At 35.9% G+C, this 26,222-nt stretch overlaps 1 protein-coding gene and 1 non-coding gene across 6 annotated transcripts in view; both read left to right on the top strand.

Moving 5' to 3' along the window:
* TNKS2 (tankyrase 2) overlaps nucleotides 1–24,061 on the top strand; it is a 59,422-nt gene extending 35,361 nt beyond the window's left edge. For 3 of the 5 annotated variants that reach the window (XM_036336620.1, XM_036336619.1, XM_036336622.1), the window contains 12 exons: nucleotides 725–944; nucleotides 3,551–3,660; nucleotides 4,356–4,544; nucleotides 6,330–6,582; nucleotides 7,649–7,731; nucleotides 8,902–9,022; nucleotides 11,329–11,426; nucleotides 12,275–12,349; nucleotides 15,152–15,257; nucleotides 17,602–17,788; nucleotides 20,014–20,170; nucleotides 21,719–24,061. In XM_036336620.1, coding sequence (XP_036192513.1) covers nucleotides 725–944; nucleotides 3,551–3,660; nucleotides 4,356–4,544; nucleotides 6,330–6,582; nucleotides 7,649–7,731; nucleotides 8,902–9,022; nucleotides 11,329–11,426; nucleotides 12,275–12,349; nucleotides 15,152–15,257; nucleotides 17,602–17,788; nucleotides 20,014–20,170; nucleotides 21,719–21,781 — 1,662 coding nt within the window. In that variant the 3' untranslated portion in view covers nucleotides 21,782–24,061. Of the gene's footprint in view, nucleotides 1–724; nucleotides 945–3,550; nucleotides 3,661–4,355; nucleotides 4,545–6,329; nucleotides 6,583–7,648; nucleotides 7,732–8,901; nucleotides 9,023–11,328; nucleotides 11,427–12,274; nucleotides 12,350–15,151; nucleotides 15,258–17,601; nucleotides 17,789–20,013; nucleotides 20,171–21,718 lie in introns of those variants that run through there. The other 2 variants (XM_036336621.1, XM_036336623.1) reach the window with 2 other exon arrangements.
* Nucleotides 18,208–18,310, top strand: LOC118670420. The gene has a single exon (XR_004972318.1). It is a non-coding gene; the product is annotated as a U6 spliceosomal RNA (small nuclear RNA).
* Nucleotides 24,062–26,222: the final 2,161 nt, after the last annotated feature.

The following is a 26,222-nucleotide window of genomic DNA, read 5'->3' as shown; positions in this document are numbered from 1 at the left end:
CTGATTATGTTTTTTTCTTAGTACTTCAAAATAGTTGATGCATTATATAATTAATAAGCCAGATTTATTTATTTACTTAATTCTTTATTGTTGAAAGTATTACATATGTCTTCTTTTTTTCCCCATTGACCCCTTCCAGCCCTCCCCTACCCCCTTGCCCCAGGCCCTCATCACCCCCATTGTCTGTGTCCATGGGCCATGCATATATGCATACAAGGTCCTTGGTTGGTTACCTCCCTCCCCCCACCTTCTCTGCTTCCCACCTTCCCTCTCCCCCCCACCTTCCCTCTGAGGTTCTGCACTCTGTTCCGTGCTTCCTTGTTTCTAAGCCAGATTTATTTGAGTCTAATCAAATTGATAGTGCTGATTCAATACAGGTACCAGTGTACATATTTTACAGTAAAAACAAGAGTAAAGTTAAATTTATTTCAATGTTTGTGGAAACTAAAAATGGTGTATTTGAAAGTTAATTTATTTTAAATGTAGTTTAAAATTTTGACTAGTGTTGCATTATAAAACCCCAATACATTTTAACTGCCTCTATATTCTTTTTATTATAATTTTCTGTATATTAAATTAAACATTGATAACAATCATGTTAACCTTTAAGGTAGAGTCTCAGTAGGCAGTAGTTTTCTTTAGTATAGTTACATTGACTGTTTTCTCATTGACCAAGGACAAACCTGAGTCAGTTCCTCTTTGTTCTCTTTTTTCACATGCCCAGCATGGTGCAGATCCTACAAAGAAGAACAGGGATGGCAATACTCCTTTGGATCTTGTTAAAGATGGAGACACTGACATCCAAGATCTGCTGAGGGGAGACTCAGCTTTGCTAGATGCTGCCAAGAAGGGCTGTTTAGCCAGAGTGAAGAAGTTGTCTTCTCCTGATAATGTCAATTGCCGTGATACCCAAGGCCGACATTCAACACCTTTACATTTAGCAGGTAAGGGAATGGAGTTTCACAGATTTAGTCTGGTGAAACCTAAGACTCATTTTATCTGAGTAAAATATCTTCTACAAATAAATGTAAAGGGTTCAAATCAAACATCTCCTAATACCGCTGTTACACTCTAGTGCAGTGGTGGGCAAACTCGTTAGTCAACAGAGCCAAATATCAACAGTACAACGATTGAAATTTCTTTTGAGAGCCAAATTTTTTAAACTTAAACGATATAGGTAGGTACATTGTTATTAACTTAATTAGGGTACTCCTAAGGCTTAGGAAGAGCCACCCTCAAGGGGCCAAAGAGCCGCATGTGGCTCGCGAGCCACAGTTTGCCGACCACGGCTCTAGGGTGTTTGTATAGGGCAGTGATGGTGAACCTGACATGCGTGTCAGAGGTGACACGCGAACTCATTTTTTTGGTTGATTTTTCTTTGCTAAATGGCATTTAAATATATAAAATAAATATCAAAAATATAAGTCTTTGTTTTACTATGATTGCAAATATAAAAAAATTTCTATATGTGACACGGCATCAGAGTTAAGTTAGGGTTTTTCAAAGTGCTGACACGCCAAGCTCAAAAGATTCGCCATCACTGATCTAGGCAACTGTACGTCATGGTCAGTCTAGTAGTAGTTGAAAGAGGCTCTGCCATTCACCATGTGTGCTTTGGAACCTTTATTTCAGGTCACCATATTTGAATTATCTTTGGTGAGTGAGTTTTAGGTACAGAAACTTGAAAAATATGCCTGCTTGACCCAGCTTTCCTCATGAGAAGCTAAAGCTTTCCATTCTTCTGATGATAGCTGTTAAGCACAAGCAGAAAAATAAATCTTAAAAGACTTTTCAGAAGTTACATAAACCTCTCACCAAAGTTATTTCTTATATTAATTATAAAATACCACAGATTGGTGGCTTAAACAACAGAAATTTATTTCCTCACAGTTCTGGAGATCAAGATTTTAAGGATTAGATTCTCCTGAGGCCCCTCTCCTTGCCTAGCAGAGGGCCACCTTCTTGCTGTGTCCTCACATAGCCTTTCTTTGTTGTGAACACATCCCCGTCTCTCTCTCTCCCTCTATCGGTCCCACTCTCCTTTTATAAGAGACCAGTCTGCTAGGATGGTCACATTCTAAGGTAACTGGTGGTTAGAGCTTCAGTATAGGAATTTTGGAGGACACACTTGAGTACATAATATTTGTTCTAAATTTTCACTCAAAATTGGCATCGTGCACCTTGTTTTTAGTGCAGATATACAGCATTGTGGTTTCAGTACAGCTTTTTCAGCTACATTGAAGGTGCTAGAGAATGGGCCTTTAAAATCACTGAGCCACAGCTAATACTTCTGTGGATTTGTGTCCTATGCCTATATTACTCACACAACTTTATCTAAAACATGTATTAAAAAAAGAAAAAAGTAAAAATCTATTCATTTCAGTCTCAGTATGAGTGTGTTCCTAGTGTTTAAGGAATAATTTTGATTAGATGTGATTTTTAACTTCTCACCCCATGTAAGTTGGGACCCCACTCTCCAAGGAAAAGTATTACTCTATCTGTGTCTTTTGGAGAATTTTGGAAGTGATAAGCCACATGGTGATAAAAAGCTTTTCTGCTTCTACTGGCAATCAGGAGTTTCTAGTTCATGTAAGACAAGAGTGACCTAACCTCTGATTTGAATTGTGCTGTGCATATTTATTTATATTAGCTCTTTAAATTTTTATGGAAGCTTATCTAGAACATTAACATCACTATTTAATTATGTTGTTTTTTTAAGTGGCAAATACGTTGTATGCACAAAATGTTTTTGCCCACCTGGGCAGTGTTATACCTTGAGACCTAGAAGGGTTTGTACATTCAGTGCAACACTTAGCTTATAATAGTTTTGTAGGTTTGTCTTTCTTTGCTTTATTTTACTAAAATTGTTTTGCCTTAGGACCTTCAGCAAAAGTATAAAAACTACAATAAAAATTAAATCTAGATAAAATATTTTCAACTATTTTAAAGTTTCAAGTCATATCTGGTTTTATTTTGGCAAAGTTAACTTCCAGATTTGCTTTCAGCCTGTGAGTATGTGTCGGACTATACCGTAAGAGTATGTATTAAGATAGCTGACAGTTTCAAAGGTGACAGATTATGGCATATTTATAAAATATTGTTTCACTTCATGGGTTTAGCAACACATAGGTTCTGCTGCCAGACTTGTAGAGATAAAAGCATGTTCTTGTGGCCTTCTGGGGAGTTGGTGCCCTAAGACCCATACTGGGTGCTGTCTCCTGCTCTGCATTGAGGTCTTAACTTAGCTTTTATATGATTGAGTGCCTTTAACTTGCAGCCTTGGAGACCATGTATCTGAATTCTGGAAGTTGTATATAACAACATGAAGGCTGGGACTTTGGAAAAAAGGTTTTAAAAGATACAGTCATATCAGTCAGATTTTCTAAAATGAGTATCATCCCTGAGAGCTTCCAACTTGAGGCCAGTGGGCAGATTTTATTTCAAAGATAAATTTTTTAATAGACCCCAAAGGGGAATTTCATATTTCTATAATTATATGTAACTTTTTATATTAACAATTAAAAGTAATTTTACTTCTTTTCTAAATCAGCTGGCTATAATAATTTAGAAGTTGCAGAGTATTTGTTGCAACATGGAGCTGATGTGAATGCCCAAGACAAAGGAGGACTTATTCCTTTACATAATGCAGCATCTTATGGGGTAAGTTCTTCCATTTTACCTTTAAAAGTCTTTGAGATTTTCAAAGTGAAAATCAGTATTACAGTTCAATGGGAATTTACCTTGACTTTCTCATTTTATAGAGAAGTAAATATGAGGGCTAAAGAGGTTAAATAACTTCCAAGTTTCAATTCTGAATCTATTGTAAGTCTGCTGTGAGATGTGCAGCACATTTGTCATTCATTTTACTATCTTACCACCAATCTTTTACTTTCACTAAGCTGTTGATTTATTTATTGGTGCCTAGGAAACTCATTGGGATTCATAGGAATCTGTAGTTCAGATGCATTATTCCTGACTTTTTATAACCCTAAATGTTGCCACCAGTATTGACAATCTCCAGTAGTATAATTTGAATAATTGAGGAAAGCTGCTTATTTATAAATCATTGTTCCGCAGTTATAACATCTGAATAATTGAGAAATTATTAAAGTCATACTAGTTAGTTCACTTCTTTGTCAAATTCTTCATGTTTTCTAGATAATTTCTCAAGTAATTTAAATATCTACTATAATTTTTAATTAACTACCTATACATTGTGATGTTGGGAAGAAACAGTTTTTCATTTCCAGGCTAAGTATGAATACATGTAAAAATAGGTATATAGGGCTAGTTACTTTTTAGGAACTAAAGTGGAATAAAATTTCAGACTGTAACAGGAATATTTTCTTTTACAGCACGTAGATGTAGCAGCTTTACTAATAAAGTATAATGCATGTGTCAATGCCACGGATAAATGGGCTTTCACACCTTTGCATGAAGCAGCCCAAAAGGGACGAACACAGCTTTGTGCTTTATTGTTGGCCCATGGAGCTGATCCTACTCTTAAAAATCAGGAAGGACAAACACCTTTAGATTTAGTTTCAGTAAGTGATGGGCTCTTTGAAAAACTCAGTGCTTTTCTCGCTTTTTAAAATTCACTTGGTATATATAAAATGTCTTCATGGTGAATGTGTAAAATCTGTTTTATAGCCCAATTTAATTGTAGAACATTTTTGGTATTAAAATATAATAACTAAATAATAGAATTATTAGTTATTGTGTTTTAAGTACTTTGGGAAATGGAAAAAAGAAGTATAAAGCATAACTACTTATATTAGTTGGGAACCAAAATAGGCACAAGCTCCCATCGAATACTGGCAGTGCATACAGGTGCAGGATAATACAGGACATGGGCCTTAAGGAATTTCCCTAGCTGGGAGCATTGCCCTCAGGTGCTGCCACAAAACCTGCTTCTAGTAGATTCCCTCCCACACTACCTCATCCCAAAGTTCATACTTCTTCCCCAGTAGAGCTGTTCATGAAACAAGCTTGTTTCTCCAGTTTTCTGTGGAAGTCTTTTCTTCCTCTCCTGAGGGAACTCCTGTAGGAGTCTCCATACTAGCCTCTACCTCTGCTTTGACCACTGTAACACAGGTACCTGTCTTGCCTCCACCACTGGGGATATTGACCAGAGCAGTGAGGGAAAGGAGAAGAAATTTTTGAGGTAGGAAGGGAAGTCTCTTCAGACTGCTTTCACTGAGAGAGATTCCATTGTTATAAGTTATATTGAAAAGCTAATTTAGTTGAAATACATTGGAGGTTAAATAGATTTTTCTAGGTTGACAATCCAATCATATTTGCAACTTTTTTTTCAGGGAAATGTCTTTCCCATTCCAAACTTCCTTAAAAGTCAACTTTTCTTGTTCAATCAACTCATTTATCAGTCCACCAAATATAATTGACAATGAAACAAAGTGCTCTAGAGAACACGTGTGGACTTTAGAGTTGAACAGACTGCCTTAGAATTCCACCTCTACCACTTCTAGTTGTACAGTCTTGCAAGTTGCCTAACCTCTAAGCCTCAGTTACCTCATCTATAAATGGGGATAAAATATATTTGGTTAATATGAGATTTAATGTACTTAAAGTCCTTGGCATGTACTAGGTACATAAAAAGCACCCAAAAATAAATGGTGCTAATATTATTTTTACCTGTTATATACAAACCGTGAGTCCCATGAGAGTCCTCAGACTCGGGGGGAACAAAAGGATAAGGATCGGATAGTCAGTATAAATAAATCACTAACCATGAAAACAAGTACTGATTTACTTCTTGCTGAATGTTAATTACCTAGTGTCCTAATTGAGCATTATGAAAGAATGGTAATGTCACTAATTAAATTAACCTGCCAGTAAATTTGGGGATTTTTTTCAGTTCTAGCAAATTTTATTAAAATAATTATCTTTGTTAACCCCCCAAAAACATTCAGTATTGAGGAACAAATATCATTGAATATTTTCCAGTAAACAAACGATCATGATGTTTGCTAAAGTTTAATGTATGTTAAATTACTTCTCTCACAGTAATTGCAAGTGTTAAAAGCTCTTACCTTTTTAAATTGATATTTTTCATTGTAGTATCAAAATTATGATTTTTTTAATGCTCTGCCACATTTAACAGTTTTGATTCTGTGTCTTGGAAGAATTATGTTTTATATTGAATAATAGTATAGCTGAATATCACTTATTTGCTTCACTTTTTAAAATAATCGTTTTTATATTGAAAAGCAGTTCTAGAGCAAATATGTAGGGGTTTTGTCATTTGAAAATGCATTCTACTGGGTGTAGTAGAATTTTAACAGATTTCATCTCTCTGGCATGTAACCTAGGCAGATGATGTCAGTGCTCTCCTGACAGCAGCCATGCCCCCTTCTGCGCTGCCTTCATGTTATAAACCTCAAGTGCTCAATGGCATGAGAAGCCCTGGAGTCTCTGCTGATGCTCTGTCTTCGGGTCCATCCAGCCCATCAAGTCTTTCTGCAGCCAGCAGTCTCGATAACTTATCTGGGAGCTTTTCTGAACTGTCTTCAGTGGTTAGTTCAAGTGGAACAGAGGGTGCTTCCAGTTTGGAGAAAAAAGAAGGTGAGATTTTATGAAAATGCTTTCTAACTCACATTGTAGGCACATATTTGATATTTGGAATGCTAAAAAGTCTCTTTTTTTAACTTTAAATATAACTGTTAGTATCAGGTTAACATAGTCGGAAAGTTTTAGCATTTTGTTACTTTCCTTACATTATTATAATTCCTAGTGACATTTTCTCCTTTCAAGTTGAGACTTGATGCTGTTAACCTACTCTTTAGATGTAAATATGCTTCCTAAAAAGTTTAGAAGTCCTTTTGGTTGAGTAGCTGTGCCTTAATTTACCTCTTGTATACAAATTTACGGAATACTTTTTATTCCATGTCAAAATACCCAATTTTAAAAAGATAAAAAGACACACACACATATCTGCAGTCTCTAAAAGCTGTATTCTTTTTTTTTTTTTTTTTAATATATTTTATTGATTTTTTTACAGAGAGGAAGGGAGAGAGATAGAGAGTTAGAAACATCAGTGAGAGAGAATCATCGATCAGCTGCCTCCTGCACATCTCCTACTGGGGATATGCCCGCAACCCAGGTACATGCCCTTGACCGGAATCGAACCTGGGACCTCTCAGTCCGCAGGCCGACGCTCTATCCACTGAGCCAAACCGGTTTCGGCAAGCTGTATTCTTTAACCTTTTACCTGTCAAAATTTATCTCACCCTATGTGACATTGTGAAAATTATTTTGTGAAGTAGCTTACATCCTCAAAGACAGGGAAGCTTCTTTAATGGAGATAAAATTTACATATAACAGTAGTTTCAGCTCTATGGAAACTTATTTTAAAGATAGTTAAAAATAAAATTGTTTTAATTAAAAGATTTGTTTTAACCTGAGAGTGTCCTGTTGGTTAATTGTTTCTTCTAGTGATGAACTCTTAACAGCATTCTTTGTAATTTTTAACGTTTTGTTCAATATTATATCCCTAGTGGCTATTCACATTTTGCTTTATTTTTACTTTCTTTATGTATATAGTAATATTACAAAAGTTTTGTCATAATGTTGATATCTATTATTCTGATGTGTGAATTTTTTTTTTGTTTTGGATTTTTTTATTTTTCAGTTCCAGGGGTAGATTTCAGCATAACTCAATTTGTAAGAATTCTTGGGCTTGAACACCTAATGGATATATTTGAGCGAGAACAGGTGAGTTGGTTAACTGTTTTCCTTATTTTGGTGTTTTATGGAACCTCAAGGAAAAAGTCAGGCACACTTGAAATGCTCCACTTGTTTGGAGTGTAGGGAGGGTTTTTTTTTTTTTTTTTTTTAAGAGACTGGAAATCACTCTTCTAATTTGGCTTGGTCTTGGAATTTCTGTTCAATTTATTAGCACATAAAATTAACTCTCGTGTAGTAATAGTAAAATAACTTTTTTGAATGCAAAGTTTAGCTTATTCAACCAAAAATAAGTTACCCTTGAGCCCTGTTTGTTTATTTCTGTTTTATCAGTAACTACCCACTGTAAACCTGACACTTCATTAGCCTCTATATACAGGGTGTCCCAAAAAAGTGTGTACACACTTTAACAGCTGATAGCTCAATTTAAAAAGTGAAATGTATTTCAATAAACACTGCCTTTATAATTATTCAAACTGTGTGTATACTTTTTTTTTTTAGATACCCTATAGATATGCCATCTATATATCCGGTCTTTTCTAGAATAGTCCCAATTTACAGTACTCTGTCAGAATATAATTACAGATTTTTTTTATTCATACCCTAAGGAACTTCCGATCTAGTTATAGAGCTATAACAAGAACATATGAAGAGTTACGTTTTGGGCATCTATTTTAGAAATGCAAAGAAAGAAAAGATTACTGCGAGCTGGATTCCAGAGAAAACATAGTATAAATAGAAGAGGATTTTTTAAAGTGTCTTTAGTTTCACAAAGTGGAAATAAGATAATTGAGATAAAGGATTAGTTTGAACAGTGATGCAGAAGCACGATCTGGAGCCTGGAGGAACAATTAAAAGCCTTGTATACATGAGGGATGGTGGAAAGATATAATAGTGTACCTAAATATGGTTAATTTGAAAATACATTTTTTGTTTTGCTGCTTTGTTCTCAGGTTCTTATGCTAAATGATAGTGATACTTTTGGTAGTTCATGACTCAACTTTATATAATTAAATTAGCTAGTTAGCTAAAATTAGCTGCAGCTTTTCATTTTGTTTAACAGCTGATTTATTTTCATTCCTAAGCTGTTCAAAAATTAATTTGAAGTAAATGTATGAGTCTAGTACATTGTGAGATCACCAATATATGAATGTTCACCAAATGAGTAAGTCTTCTAAACAATTTATTCTCTTTTGTAAGATCACTTTGGATGTATTAGTTGAGATGGGGCACAAGGAGCTGAAAGAGATTGGAATCAATGCTTATGGACATAGACACAAATTAATTAAAGGAGTTGAGAGACTTATCTCTGGACAACAAGGTATTTCATTTTAAATCATTGCTATTGTCAGTTTAACAGCTTCCATAAAGGCAGTCCTCAACTTACGAATTGATAATTTAAAAATCTTAAGAGTCCATTTAATAGGAAGAGCTCCGGGAAACCTGGAATCAAGTCTTAACTCTGCTGCTACTACTAAGCCTCCTGAGCTGCTGCTATTTACTGTGTGAACCTAAGAAAACTTCTGGGCCATTCAGAAATTTAGGGATTGCTTTAGCGCTGTTATTTCTATTTAGTTATTTCTGAAGTTATCCTAGCTCCAAAGTTTTGATTCTGAAAGATCTGAAACTTGGGTATCTTGTATCTTATAGTAATAGGCAATGATTAGGTGTTCAGGACTGCCCAAAAAAGAGTTTGTAAATTTCTCTTTTGTAGTAAATAGCTAAATTCTAAACACTTGCAGTGAAAATACAGGGAAACAATGTTGCAACTGAGGAAATTTAACAAAGTTGAATATTTTTATTTCTCCTGGATGTTAATGCTTAAGGAATATACAAATTGCATTCGGTCAACAGATGTTAACCCTTCCCATGTACCAGGACCTGAGTATAAAAAGGTGAATTAAGTTTCAGAAATCACATTTTAAGTTCATTGTTAAATTGAGGAAATTATTTACCCTGGGGTCAGAAGCATCCTGAGATTGAAGTCCTGGCTATACAACTAGGGTTGAAGATAATCCTCCGTTAGCAAAAATGAAAATTTTCAGGGAAGAATGTATACCTGCCAGAAGAGGATCTAGCTCTTGAAGAAGGTAAAGGAGTGCCTCTAAAAATTAGGTAATAACGCAAGCTAAGGAATGCTGTATACTGGAAGTCTGGAATAGGATCAGTTAAAGGTAAATGCATCCTACTTATCTGGTAGGGTGTAGGGCAAAATGTTTAGAGATAGTCTTGAATATTTACAGTATAGATGACAAAAATTTTATAAGATAAAGAGGAGGGAAAACCCATGGCTCCCTGGAATGTTAGTATAAATATAAATAGTATCAAAAATGAAGAGAAACTAGAACCCTCAGTTGTGGACTGCCATCCTGACTCTATTACAGTAAAACCATCTGGTAAGGTAGCAAGTGTGATGGAAAGAGGTGGGTTAAAAAGGAAAGCAGGCAGTGTTTGTACAGTAAGTACATCATAGTATGTGGCACACAGTTATTAAGACTGTTGAAAGGCTCAGGAAACCATGATGGAAACAGATATTGCCTCCAAGAGGCAAGTATATGTACCTCCATGCCACCTCTGGTCCTGACGTAAAAGCTTTATTAGCTATTATTTAGTGCAGCAAATTAATAGATTCCCTGTCCTGATATTTCAACACTGATAAACGTCTTTCTTCAGGGAGATCCAAAGATGCCTTATTCAAGCATATGTCAGTCTTCATTAAGTGTTTCTGCTGTAACCTATTCACCTCTGCATAGTCTCTGTACTTCCTAGAAACCTTGTAATTTAGCCATGCCTATAAATCTTCATAAGAGTGCAGCATGTTGGTGGTAATCCAGTTATTCAGACCAGAACTCTAAATTCAAATAGTGCTCTTAACCTCCAGAGGCAAACCGCCTGCCATGCATTGACCCAGAAGTAAAGGACGATCCATACCTGGAAAAACAGCAGAACTTTGGAGATCATGTTGTAGATATTAAAGGAGAATTGTTATAAATATACCAAAGAAATGGGAAAAACCTGTTTAAGATTCCATTTAAAAAGTTTTATGAGAATAAAGTTAGAAAAATATATGTGGTTATCTTGACCATTGATATTCAGGAAATAAGACAAATTCATTGCATTGAATTAAAGAACCTACTGGTATTATGGGTAAGAATAAGTGTCAGTAGTTAGTAAACTTTATGGAGTTCTTATTCTAGGATGATTTAAAATTACTTGAGGTTATGCAAGTTTCTGTCATAATTCTTCCTCATAGTTTCAATAAATAAAGGAATTAAATGCTAGAAGGGTTTCACATTTAATAAAGGAGATAATTTGAAGAAGACATACTCATTAAGACTAGAAGATAAAGAATAGAAAGATTTTCTGAACTATTCCCACAAAACCCTTATGACTTGCCAGGTCAAATTAGTAGTTTAAATGCAGTGTGATGTTCTGTTTTGGATACTGGAATACAAAAAAGGACATTAGTGGGGAAAACGGTGAAATCTAAAACATCTTTTAAAATTGGTAGTAAGCATCAGATAAATCAGGTTATTTTTGGTTGATGTTTTTTGTTTGGTTGGTTGGTTGTTTTTGTGGGTTTTTTTTTTAACAAATGAATTTTTGCCTTCAAATTTCATTCAATAGGTCTTAATCCATACTTAACTCTGAACACTTCTGGAAGTGGAACAATTCTTATCGATCTGTCTCCTGATGATAAAGAGTTTCAGTCTGTGGAGGAAGAGGTATGTTCATATATCTTAAATAAATGTCAGTTCAATAACTAAGTTTCCTGGAGATTTCCAGATATACTTGAAAATTTCATAGAGTATTTTATTGTCCCTAACTCCTACCTGGAAAACTTGCAAAATCTGCATTTAAGATAGACTCCCTCAGTAAACCTTAATTTCAGTAATTTAATTCCAGTTCAGCACTACAGTTAATGCTAACACAGAATTCCATTCAAGAAGTGGTTGCTGTCATTTGAAAGAAGATGCTAATGTCACCTCCCTTCGTGAAGGCAATTGCAAAGCCCAGTATCTCAGACAGGACCCAGAACAGTGGAGGACACACCCAGAAAATTTTTCTTCCAGCTTTCTTTCTACAAAATTCATGGATCCACTAACACCTTTTAATAGTGCTTTACACTTTGAAGAACTTGTACCCTTTATATGTGTGAGTTGACTACAAAGATACAAAATTGAGTGAGACTTAGTTCTAAAACCAAGAAACTCTAACTCTTGATAAAATACAAATTGTGCTTTATTAGGGCAAAACAAATCTTTGTATTTTGGTATGTCAAGTGGTTAGTTAGCTTTGTATGTTTAGCTCCCTATGCTTCTAGCTGTTTTTTCTTCCTTTAGTTTGAATTATATAGTTTTCACCTATAAATACGTTTTCAGATTGTTTGTACTAGCTAACAGCTATCACTAGAAAATAGTACTTGTGAACTTATAGAACTCATATTTCTTAAACCACAAAAAATATTAAAAATCCATTTTATATTCAAAAATAGAATCATATAAGTCAAGAACCATGTTCCCCAAATCAGAAAAGACATAATAGCTAAATATTTGAAATGTTTTTCCATCAGATGCAAAGTACAGTCCGAGAGCACAGAGATGGAGGTCATGCAGGTGGAATCTTCAACAGATACAATATTCTCAAGGTAATAAGTTAGTAAAAATAGTTTGCTGAGACCATAGTTTTCAAAGCCTAAAACCATAATTAACTTTCATAAGAATATAATGATCTATCCAGCCCTATAAGTCTGTGACATGGCACAGGGGATATTTTGGGAAAGAATATACCCTTGGAAAGCTTAAAATTCTGAAAACCCTGTACTGTTTTTATGATCAGTAATTCGGTGCTTATTGAAATATTCAAGTTTAGCAGTTATGCTTTACCTTGGGGTAATGATAAGTCCTGTAGAGTTAGGACTTTATATAAATTATTAAGGTGCTCTGTGGTAACAAAGCTGAATTTTTTTGTGGCTCCTAAAAGGACTTCATCTTTATAGTTACATCATGCTTTTTTTTATTTGTCCTAACTGACTACTCCAGGTTTCTGTGAGTCAATATACCTATCACTTTTTCATAATTTTAATAGTACTCCCTCAATACCTTCATCTTTTCCAGAAATAGTCTTTCAAAAATGTTTTTTAGTCATTCTAATGAGAGTTCTGTCTCCTTATTGATACCAGTACCTTTTCCAACTTTGCTGTTTTTCTTTAACTATAGCAAGCAAAAAGTGTACATTCTACTTGAGATGCATAATGATTTTGTAATAACTACATTGATACATTCTTTCTTTTTTACATTGATATACTAGTATTCCTAATCATTATAAATATAAGGTGGCTAGAATTAAAATGTGGCAAATATCTAGATTTTAAACTCAAGAGTGAGCATCATCTTTCAGTTGTATATATTACTGTTTCACAAATATACTATTATGAGTATAATATTAGATGCCATATTTTAGAGTTAGTGAATACTAAATCTATACATTGAGGTTGCTATGCTCATACTATTATTATATATATATTACATATATTATATTATATATTATATACTATGCTCATACTATTATAGATGATTTAAAACAAACGCATTATTCAGGTAAAGGATCATACTTCTGTGTGTTCCTTTTCTTTTTTCTTTCTTTTTTTTTGTTAATCCTCACCTGAGGATATTTTTTCCCCATGGATTTTTAGAGAGTGGAAGAGAGGGGGAGAGACAGAGAGAACCAGAAACATCAGTGTGAGAGAGGCACATCGATTGGTTGCCTGCAACCAAGGTATGGCACATGCCCTTGCCTGGAATCAAACCCAGGCCTGGCCAGGGTTGGGACTAATGTTTTTTGTTAGTTTTTATCATAGTACTAGAGGCCCGGTGCATGGATTTGTGCACTAGTGGGGTCCCTCGGCCTGGCCTGCAGGTATCAGGCTGAAACCAGCTCTCCGACATCCCCCAAGGGGTCCCGGATTATGAGAGGGCGCAGGCCAGTTGGAGAGACTGCAGGAGGGCTCCAGGGCTTGTCCGGCTTGTCTCGCCCAGTCCTGATCAGCCGGACCCCAGCAGCAAGCTAACCTACTGGTCAGAACGTCTGCCCCCTGGTGGTTAGTGCGCATCATAGTGACTGGTCAAACAGTCAAACAGACGGTTGGACACTTAGCATATTAGGCTTTTATTATATAAGATGACATAAGAATGACATCTTGATATTTCCACTCACGGACATATATAATAATTTTTTTTTTTTTTTTTTTTTTTTTTTTTTATTGCTTAAAGTATTACAAAGGGTATTACATATGTGTCCATTTTATCCCCCCGCCCTAGACAATCCCCTAGCCTCCCCTATCCCCCAATGTCTTATGTCCACTGGTAATAATTTTTAATAAAACAAATAATTATGCCTATTACAAGCAAATTTTCAGTCAAGTCTACTTTGTCTACAAACAGTAACAAGCAGTTGTTAAGGGTGAGGGCAGGAGAGAGAACATATATTTGATTTTCAGAATACGGGCACACCTCACTTTATTGGCACTTCACTTTATTGAGCTTCACAGATTTTTCAACAAAATCTCCCCCAACAAAATATAACAACTCTCTTTTTTGTGATACTTGCTTTATTGTGATGGTCTGGAACTGAACCCACCATATCTCTGAGGTATGCTAGTAGTTGAATTTGAGAAAGCTGTTTTTTCCTCTATAATATATTTTAATGCAATATTTAATGAAAATTTTTTTTCAATGGTAAGACTTTTAATTTTGTTACTTTTTTTACCTAAATGAGATCCCTTTGTGCCTGTTGTATTCCTCGATTTTGTCTGTGGCAGTATATTGGCTTCTTTGAGTCAGAATTACAACCAGCTCCCAGGTGTGCTCTAGGACCATCAGGGGGCTATAGCACCTTTAAACACAGCTAAGAAACAGCTCGAAGATTATGAAATTTGACCTTGTAAATACTCCAGATGAGACTAGCAAAAATTTTAGGAATTGGAGGGATAGGGAAAGATAGAGGGAGTAATAAGGGATATGTGTATGTATATTTTAAGAATGTTTATTGGTATAGGCTATTTCAAATATTTTAATTAAAAACAGATAAAGTACTTTGAACCAGATAAAACAAAGGGAAGACATATTCTCTTTTTAATACTTAAATACAGAAAACATACCTGAGTTGGAGATATTTAGTAGTAATTATAAATTAATGAGAATGGAAATATTTTAATCAATGGTATTATTGACCTTTACATATGGCCTATATAGCTTTTTTCCCTTTGAAGGTTTCAGTTTCCAAAATGTAGCTATATTTCCATCTTTAGTTGATTAAAATAACATAGTTTACATTTTAGAGAAAAGTTTTGCCTCTTCCGGCTATGTGGCCCATTTCTGGTTAAGATAAGCAAGAAGATAAGTAATTATTATGAGCTAAAGATGTTATTTTTCTGGTTCCTTTTTTATAGATTCAGAAAGTTTGTAACAAGAAACTATGGGAAAGGTATACTCACAGGAGAAAAGAAGTTTCCGAAGAAAACCACAACCATGCAAATGAAAGAATGCTATTTCATGGTAAGATTGCTCTCCTCCTACCTTACCACATTCTCCACATTAGAATAGCTTTTTTTTTTTTTTTAATATATATTTTTATTGATTTCAGAGAGGAAGGGAGAGGGAGAGAGAGATAGAATCATCAATGATGAGAGAGAATCATTGATTGGCTGCCTCCTGCACGTCCCCCACTAGGGATCAAGCCTGCAACCTGGGCATATGCCCTGACCAGGAATCGAACTGGTGACCTCTTGGTTCCTAGGACGATGCTCTACCACTGAGCTACACCCGGCTGAGCTAGAATAGCTTTTTGTCAAGTATGAAATAATAATGAATCTATATAGTCCTTGTGTCATTTTTTATTTTTATTTTTTTAAATATATTTTATTGATTTTTTACAGAGAGGGAGGGAGAGGGATAGAGAGTCAGAAACAATGATGAGAGAGAAACATCAATCAGCTGCCTCCTGCACACCCCCTACTGGGGATGTGCCTGCAACCAAGGCACATGCCCTTGACCGGTATCGAACCTGGGACCCTTCAGTCCACAGGCCGACACTCTATCCACTGAGCCAAACTGGTTAGGGCCCTTTTGTCATTTTTTAAAATTATTTCTGTAAATTTTATATTTATATATTCGTATTTTTTTTCGTTGTTTTGTGTTTGTTTTTTATTGATACCAGAGAGGAGGGAAGAGAGAGAGAAACATCAATGATGAGAGAGAATTATTGATTACCTGCCTCCTGCACAGCCCCCACTGGGGATTGAGCTTGACCGGGAATCAAACCAGGACCTCCTAGTTCATAGGTTGACGCTCAACCACTGAGTCACGCTGACTGGGCTATATTCATATTTTCAACCTCTTTTGAATTTACATATTTCCCAATGGATAGCTTCTATAAACAAGATTGCCATAATGGAAAAAATACAGAAATGGGAATGTTCACTATTCATATTTTCCTCCTTTTTTTTAAGTCCTAGTTTCTTTTCTTTTTTTATAATATATTTTTATTGATTTCAGAGAGGAAGGGAGAGGAAGAGAGAGATAGAAACATCAATGATGAGAGGGAATCATTGATTGGCTGCCTCCTGCATGCCCCCTACTGGGGACCGAGCTCCCAACCTGGGCATGTGTCTTTGACTGGAATCAAACCCAGGACCCTTGAGTCTGCAAGCCGATGCTCTATACACTGAGCCAAACCAGCCAGGGCCTTTTTTTCTTCACATAATATTTTGCTTATTATGACACTCTGAGAAATTGTTTTATTTTTAACTAGTTGATTGAATTAAAATTAAAGTAAGAACTGAAAATCACCTCAAAAGAATGTATGCATCCTATTCTGGCATTGACCTACAAAAATATTTATGTATTGACTTAAATGGTTTGTTATTCCTATTTCAAATAAGTGATTCTGTTCTTCAGTGTTTCTGTAAAGTGGAATTCATTGTATTTTCCTGTCTCTTAATGAGCAGGGACACTGATGTTGATGAATCAGTTAGCTATTTTATATTGGCTTTTCCCAACTCCCATCCTGACCCCACTCCCTGGCCCGGTTCCCGTGCTCAGTTCCTCCCCTTTGGCTAAGCTCCCTGTCTTTGCACACGTGCAAGGAAGAAGGAGAAAGAAGTCACTGTGCAGGGAATGAAGGCACACCTCTTTTGCAGATGGAATCTGTTAAAGCAGGTGATGAAAGGCAGAGCACTGGAAAGATAGGAAAAACAAGATATAAAGAAGAGAATGAACATTGAAAAGATCACTTTGGTTACTTTTGATATCTAAAAAATGTACATAGACATGGGTGTCATTCTGAGACCTAATGAACTCATCCTTGCTATATGAGGTGAATTATAAGATTACTTGAGGCCTGGTACACGAAATCATGCATGGGTGGGGTCCAGCCAGCCTGCCCTGATCGGGGCCAGGTGGGGGAGGGGCCGTGGGCAGTTGGTGGGTCGACCCCGCCCCCTGGTCTAACTTCTGGTAGAACTCCTGGTTGAGGGGATAATTTGCATATTAGCCTTTTATTATATAGGATTGATTCTGATTTGTATAGATTTAGGGTCTGAAATTTGATAACTCTAGCATTTGTATTTCAAGTGATCTGTTTGTTATTCTAGTTGAATATGTATGTGTCTTTATTTTACCAGCTCAACTACTACCACCCTACTAGAACACTGACTTTTGTAATTCCTCTAAAATAATTATTCTAAAGCAGCGAATCAGCTGACAGTTAACTTGTCCTTTTTTTATGATTTTGCTTTATTGTAGTGATGTATGTATATTTAAGAGTTTAACTTCTAAGAAGCTTTAGTTTTTGTTCTTTTTCTTTTAAGATAAAATTGTTATTCATCTATATGTGTTTTAGGGTCTCCCTTTGTGAATGCAATTATCCATAAAGGCTTTGATGAAAGGCATGCCTATATAGGTGGCATGTTCGGAGCTGGGATTTATTTTGCTGAAAACTCTTCCAAAAGCAATCAGTATGTATATGGAATTGGAGGAGGTACTGGGTGTCCAGTTCACAAAGACAGATCTTGTTACATTTGCCACAGGTAAGAGAGCACTTGTTCTCATTTATTTTTATAAGAATCAGATAAGAACTGGTTCCATATTGAAAATTTGGGGGTGCAAGGCTAGGTAAACTTTATGGGCCAAGCACAGTTCTAAGCACTTGATCTGTTTAACTCATTTAATCATTAGTACATCTGGTGTTTTAAAGAATATGGAGAAGAACATATCATTGGGCATGAAAGAGATTTTACTGTGGGGCTGTGAACTCTAAAAATTCTAGTATTCACATGCTAAAATGGTACTACTTACCAAACCTAATTATTTCATGGCAATGCATGAAGAAGTCTCTCTTCCATTATGATATGCTCATAATCTTCAATTTATAATATTACTACTTGAAAAGTTATAATAAAGCACATCAATCCTGTAGAAAGCACATTATTATCAAATAACTACTTGTGTGCTCGCTTCAGCAGCACACATACTGAAATTGGATTTAGAGAAGACTAGCATGGCCCCTGTGCAAGGGTGGCATGCAAATTCATGAAGTGTAAATAAGCAAAAAAGGGGGGGGGAGTACAAAGTAGTTATCCTGGTCTAACTCGGTTGTTAAAAGCATTCAAATAACTTGGCTCTAATTGATAAACTCCTGATAAATAAATTATCTTTTGCCATTTGAAAAATCAAATAAGATCAGACACTGAGATGAATTCTACAGTTAGGGCACTGCTTATAAAGATCTAGAGCAATAGTTATCAAACATTAGCAAGCTTCAGAATTACCTAGAAGGTTAATGAAAATTCAGATTCACAGGCCCTATCTTTTGAGTTGCTGATTTAATAGTTCTGGGGTGGGGTCCTAGAATTTGAATTCTACCAAGTTTCCTGATGCTTCTGATTACAGATCTAGAAGAAAAAACAGCAACCTAGAGCAGTAGTTCTCGGTCTTAGCAGCACATTGGAATCACCCAGGAAGCTTTAAAAATGAATGTCTGTGTCCCACCTTCAGAGAGTCTCATTTAATTGGACTGGGGTATGATCTGGGCATTGGGATTTTTAAAGGCTTCCCAGCTGATATTGAGAGGTTGCCAAGGTGAAGAACTATAGCCCTAGAGAGAGGTCTGTTTTTGTTTAGTTCTTGTTGTTTTCCCCCTGAATTTGGACTTTGTGTAGGTGTCTGAAGTCAGCTCTCCTGGATATGACTTCCCACCCATTTCTATTTTAGATCATAAATTGGACTGGTTAGAAGGCTTATAATTTCTTGATATTTTATAAATTGAACATTGCTATTTCTACTTTTATTATCTGGAGGCTAAATAGCAAGTATAGATTGTATCTCTTTGGAGAATAGAATCATCAACTGGTCCATCAAAATCAGGAACGGGAGATAGTTCTTTGGAATTAAAGAAGGCCAATCATATGCCAGAGGGGAGTGGGAAAGTAACCTACTTAAACTTCTGGTAGGGAAGACCTAGTTGAGCAAGTAACATTTCACCTGAAACCTGCAAAATGAATGTTAGCCATTTGAAGAGTGTTAGAATGGCTGGTAGAGGAAACAGCATATTATGTATCCTGGTCGTGGGGGAAGAAAGTTTGACTATGTAAAAGAAGAAAATGTATCTGGGGCATGAAGAACACAATAAGATTAGAGAATTTGGTACCATTGTAAGGAATTTGGGGATTTCTTCTAAGTACAGTGAGCAGCCTCTAAAAGGGTTTAAGCAGAAAAGTGATGTGATCTGATTTATGTTTTTGGGTTTGGTTTTTGTTTTTTTCCTAAATCACTGGTCGCTTGAATGGAAAATAGTTTAAACATTAATTAGAGTAGAAACAGGAAGACTAAATCAGAGGCCATTATTATAGTCCAGGTGAACATTTAAGAGAAGAGAATAGATTGTAAATATATTTTGAAGGTAGAATCCACTGAACTTCATTGGAAAAACGTTCTTTGCAAACCACTTCATGGAAGTCCCTTAAAGCTCCTCCTTCCCACTTGGGCTATGATTTGTGTTTTTGCTGAAGCAGGATGGCTGAGTCTGGATACCTATACGGTTATTACATTTTCAGGTTTTATAATTAAAGTGAAAAATTCTTTCATTAATGAGAATAGTAGAAGACATTCTTATAAAGTTCACTTAGAGTGAAATGATAAAAACAGTCATAAATGTTTATGTATAAATGTATTAAAAAGCTTAGACAGTGTACACAAATAAAATTGTCATATGCTACTTTGTATTCAGTAAGGTCTTTTCCTTTTCACGCTATAGGCAGCTGCTCTTTTGCCGGGTAACCTTGGGGAAATCGTTCCTGCAGTTCAGTGCAATGAAAATGGCACATTCTCCTCCAGGACATCACTCAGTCACTGGTCGACCCAGTGTAAATGGCCTAGCATTAGCTGAATATGTTATTTACAGAGGAGAACAGGTAACTCATTTTTATTTGTTATCTTCAAAAATACTTTAGAGCCATACTTGAATCTCTTCTTACTAATCTCTTAAATTAACAAGGTATATTGTCTTGAGAAATGGGTTTCTTTTTAATTTTTTGTGGGGGGGGGAGGGGAATAATTTCAGACTTACAGAAAAGTTACAGAAATAGTAAAGAATTCCCTTTACCCAGATTTTTCAAATGTTCATTTTTTTTTTTTTAAGATTTTTTAAACTGATTTTTAGAGAGAGAGGAAATGAGCGGGAGAAACATCTATATGATTAGAGAGAGAGGAAAGGAGCGGGAGAAACATCTATATGAGAGCGACACATCATCAGCTGCCTCCAGCACACCCTCCACCAGGGATTGAGCCCACAACCCGGGCATGTGCCCTGATTGGGAATCAAACCAGCAACCTCTGGGACGACGCCCAACCACCTGAGCCACACTGGCCAGGGCCCAGATGTTAACATTTTAACATTCTCTCTCTTTTATCAGTCTTGCCCTCCTGAGTAGGTGTTTATACTTTTTCTTTTTCTGACCTACTTGAGAGGACAGTTCCTTTACCCTTAGGAACATAGGCATGTTTTTTTACCCTTAAATCTGTACTATAAGTGTATTTCCTAAAAGCATGGAGCTTCTCTTAAAATTATCAAAATCAGGAAAATACCTTATTCAGATTTTGCCAGTTATACTGGATTTTTTTTTCCAGCTTTTCTAAAATACATTTAAGTAGAATTCTATATTTAGTAGTTAATCTGCCTATAGCAAAGAAATGTATAATTCCCTCTTGCTCTTAGTGACACAGATCTGGTGAAAGCATCTCTAGATTGTGTTCTGAATTGGACATATGTATTAGAACCATCTAGGTCAGTGGTGGGCAAACTGATTAGTCAACAGAGCCAAATATCAACAGTACAACGATTGAAATTTCTTTTGAGAGCCAAATTTTTGAAACTTAAACTATATAGGTAGGTACATTGTTATTAACTTAATTAGGGTACTCCTAAGGCTTAGGAAGAGCCACATTCAAGGGGCCAAAGAGCCACATGTGGCTCGCAAGCCGCAGTTTGCTGACCATGGATCTAGGTCATTAAAAACAGACAGGCCGAAACCGGTTTGGCTCAGTGGATAGAGCGTCGGCTTGCGGACTGAAAGGTCCCAGGTTCGATTCCGGTCAAGGGCATGTACCTGGGTTGCGGGCACATCCCCAGTAGGAGATGTGCAAGAGGCAGCTGATCGATGTTTCTCATCGATGTTTCTAACTATCTCTCTCCCTTCCTCTCTGTAAAAAATCAATAAAATATATTAAAAAAAAAAAACAAAAAAAAACAGACAAACACATACTTAGTACTCCTTCCACATCTGAAGAATCTAAGGGACAGGAATCAAGGTAGAGGTATTTTGAGAAAATGCTCTCACATGAATCTGATCCACAGCACTAAGTTTTAAAACTTCTTCCCTGAAGCTTAGGAATGCTTAGAGTAAGTCTCTTCTAAAAAAAAATTTTGTTTACCAATATTTGAATTAATCTTTCTCTTTTAGGCTTATCCTGAATATTTAATTACTTACCAGATTGTGAGGCCTGAAGGTATGGTTGATGGATAATTATTTTAGGAAACTAATTCCACTGAACCTAAAATCATCAAAACAGCTGGTGGCCTCTTAATTTTTACTCCTTTGCTGAGAAAAATCATTGTTCAACAAGCCTGTGGCAAAAGGATAAAAAATGTGAAAGAAGTTTTAACATTCTGACTTGATAAAGCTTTAATAATGTACAGTGTTTTCTAAATATTTCCTGTTTTTCAGCACTTTAACAGATGCCATTCCAGGTTAAAACTGGGTTTGTCTGTACTAAATTATAAACAATTAACTTGAATCTTTTATACGTTATGCATTGATTCTAACAGAAACTGTAATCCTTCAACAGAACTCATTTTACTAATTCAGTACTGTGTTCTTTAAAACACAGCATTTACACTGAATACAGTTTCATTTGTAAAACTGTAAATAAGAGCTTTTGTACTAGCCCGATATTTATTTACATTGCTTTGTAATATAAATCTACCGTTTCAGAATTGCAGTGGTTACAGATTTTTTTCATGTGTACCGCTCATCTGCACTTCATCCTACATCATCATGATTGATCTTTACATTTGATTTCAGAGGCTGTGTTGAGTTGTCAGTAGAGACTTTGTCAGTTGGGAAAGATTTATTTATCACATTTAATTTGCTGATGGAAGCATGTATCTCTCATTAGAAATCTTTCCCATTTAAGAGCCTATTTCATGAACTCTCTGGGGATTTAATTTGTGCTACCTTTATATGTATAAGATACATTCCAAAGAGCTCTAACTATGGTAGTCCTGAATATTAAAGATGCTTCTTTACTGGCATCAAACTCTAGGTTTCACGTTGGAAAAAGCTTTCATATCATTCTGTGAAAATTAGAGCAAGTGCTTTTATTTTTTTTAGAAAGGTTATGTCCTGCCACTGAACAATTACATTGTTCTTTTCATGGAATATAAATAGGAAGTTAAATTTCAGAGATGGGAAGGATAATCTTGAATAATTTTCCAGTATGTTCTAATCACTGTAAATGTAAGCAGAAAAAAATTGCAAATGGGAGTGGGTGGTTTTTTTGTCCTATTTTTTTCCTGTTCTTTTTCCTTGGCCTTACTCTTATACTTACAGCCAGTCTATACACGATAGGTAAGCTCCACCCAGAACATGAAGTGTAGGTGTCCCAGTTCTCTCCTCGCCTCCTGAATGGGCAGGTGCAGTGAGAAGGGTGCTTCTGCTCTGGGCCACCTCATCATGACATTACACCCAGTTGGAGATACGCTATCCCATAAAATGCCATTCCTAGTTTCTAATATAAACTATCTTTTCCATGAAAAATGCTAAGGCATCTTGGTACAGAGACACAAGTTACGGCTTCGCAGTCTGTTTGTTGACTCTAGCGTCCTCATAAGTCAAGGCAAGAGTTTTACTCACTTAAGTCTTTGTAAATGAGGATGTTCCCATTCACTCTATACCAATTTACCTTTGTTTTACATTTCATTCAGTCTCTAACTAATTGGTCCTTTACAGTAACTTGTACATAAAGTGCTAGAAAATCATGGTGGTTTTTTTGCCTTGATTAAGAGTTAATCAGAGTAAATACATATCTGGAGTTTCTGTGATGTAAGTTGTTTGGCAGCTGTAGAGAGAACGCTATCCCATAAAATGCCATGTAAGTTGTGATTATTATTTGAGGTCAGTCCTGACCTTTAAGTGATTTTATACAGCCTTCTAATAATTGCAAACATAATCCTAAAGTCATTTCTTGGAACTCAAATGAAGTATGCCAAATTTTATATAATTTTTGAGATTCTGGAAGCTTCCATGTTTTATAATTAAGATAATGAGATGAATTGATGGAGTTTATATTTACATACCTTATATCTCATCATTTAGCCCATAATCCTCACCCTATGAGTGAATCTGGAATTGCTTATCATGTGAAATTATCGTGGTCTGAGTTTACAATATTGCAGCCTGTGTTGTTTCATCTAATCCATTGCTTAATTAGTGTGTTCAAGTTTTTCTATAAATGATTATATTGTGGTTAATATGTTAGCATGGTGACATTTTCAGATAGCTTTTTGTTTGTTGGGAGCTTGAAGGGGGGGTTGGAGGGGTTAGGGGATTTTTTTTGGAGTTTTTGCATGAAATACCTTACTTTATAATGATGGAATTGCTTTTTCCTTTGTTTTGTGAATTTTTTTGAAGTGAGATTTAACTTTTTGTGTGAGTAGTACTGTTATATTCATCTAGAGTGTCTTGTACTGTATCACATTCCATACCCTCATTTAATTCTTAATAAACTGTTCACTTGTTTTTTCAGGTAGCATGGTAATTACTGGAGTAGTATAAGTGTGTTGAATGGAATTTGAGAAAATGGATTAAGATTACAATAAACCACAATTGCAGGAAAACATTGTATTTCTGAGTCTAATAGTGATAAAGAATGCAGTTTAAAGAGTGAAATATTGAAGGTTGTGACCATATCTTCTCAGCTACTTTAAGATTGAAAGTAGCTGTAATATGCTTTTAGACAATTAGTCTACCCAACACTACTTTTGGCAAACCTTAAAGCTCATTCCTGGGAAATCTTTCTTCTTATAAAGAGGAGTATATTTTTGTTCTCTATATTATATAAAAAAGTATAAGTTTTCAAATCTTAAAGTTAGTGGTATTTATTACTCTTGAAAGAAAGCATAATAAATGTATTATGCATTTCAGTACACTGAATGTCCACATGTGTGTGCTCAATTCTCTGCTTTTCATAGTAAGAGAATAATGGCACAAATAACCCATAAATCACGGCTTTAAATATATTTCAGCAGTTTGATCTTCCTGCTTCACTTAGGACAGTATTAAAATGTTTGCTGGCTAGTTCATAAACATGCATTCCCATGTATGATGTGATCCACTTATTTGCAGGGAGATGGAGAAAGAAAACATGCAAATAAAGTTCCCTAAGCCTTTGTGATTAGAGTTCCTGACTTGCCATTTACTTACTGTCCCGTGCTGTTAGAGGACTAGAGTGACAGAGGAAGCAAGTTGTAGTACCCATTCTTCCCCTGGAGGACTGTCGTATTTTTGTAAAGTTAGACTATACTGTGGCCTTTTCACTGGCTCCTGAATTTCTACCACCCCACCCCTCTTTTCATGCTTACTAGCTAGGCAGACTGTGACTTAAAATATTTAATTATGCTCTCCACATTACAAGCCACCATTATCGGAAGTGTCTTCTCTAATTCATTATCCACCCACAGTTGCCCCCTATCACACAAATACAGGGTGTCCCCAAAAAATGTACACACACTTTTTTCTGATAGCTCAGTTGTTTCTCTTCAGATTTAACCCATTGGAATTAGTAATTATTCAAAGTGTGTACACTTTTTGGGACACCCTATGTATACAGAGCCCCCCAAATGGCCTGCCAATATACTGAAAAGCAGTGCTATACAAAAGTAGCCTGTGGGTAGGTTGGTCCGCAGACTGTTAGCAACTTATGGAGAGATGAAAAAAAATGAGGAAACTTTTAGAGCAGTTAGACATTGCTGCAATATTTTTAATTTTTCTTTACAAAAAAGTTTGCAACAAATAAAAGGAAGAAAAAACTGGTCCTTCAGATAATTTGAAAGGTATAAAAGATATATCTGTTTTGTTTACCACTAGACCCATCACTTAGCACATCCTGCCTGGCATATAATAATTCCTCAGGAAACTTTTTGAGTCAATAAATAAATAGTGATTAAGTGCTTGGGCTCTAAGGTCAGATGGATTTGGATTTGAATTTTACCCTATCCCTCACCAACTGTGTGGTCTTGACCAAATTATATGACCTTGATAAGTTTCAGAGTACTTACAGGGTTGTTGAGAGAACTAAATGATGCTTTTTTTTTTTCCAAATGATATTCTGTATGTGCCTTTAAGTACTATACTTGACAATAACTGCTTGTTGTAGTTAATTACTACTTTTTGTATTAATTATTATTTCCCTGTATGCTCCTGAACTAGTGGTTGGGTTTTCTCACTTGTCATGGAGACATAGAACATAGAATTTTTAAAGCAGCAAGATTAGCCACTGATACCTTCATCTAAGTGAAAGCTTTCCTGGCCACTGAGCTCAGTTGGTTAGAGCACTGTCCTGATACACCAAGGTTGCGGATCCAGTCCCTGGTCAGGGCACATATAAGAAACAACCAATGAATGCATAAATAAGTAGAACAACAAATCAATGTTTCTTTCTCTCGTGTGCGCTCGCTCGCTCTCTCTCCTCCTTCCCCCCCCCCTCTAAAAATAAAAAATGTCAGCCCTGCCCTGGCTGGTTGGCTCAGTGGATAGAACGTTGGCCTACCTACTGAAGGGTTCTAGGTTCGATTCCGGTCAAGGGCACATGCCCGGGTTGCATGCTCGATCCCCAGTAGGGGGCATGCAGGAGGCAGCCGATCAATTATTCTCTCTCATTATTGATGTTTTATATCTCTCCCTCTCC

This window comes from Myotis myotis, unplaced genomic scaffold (assembly GCF_014108235.1).
Source record: "Myotis myotis isolate mMyoMyo1 unplaced genomic scaffold, mMyoMyo1.p scaffold_m19_p_15, whole genome shotgun sequence".
Classification (NCBI taxonomy): domain Eukaryota; kingdom Metazoa; phylum Chordata; class Mammalia; order Chiroptera; family Vespertilionidae; genus Myotis; species Myotis myotis.
The sequence above is the reverse complement of the archived record's forward strand: the minus strand, read 5'-3'. Positions and strand labels throughout refer to the sequence as shown.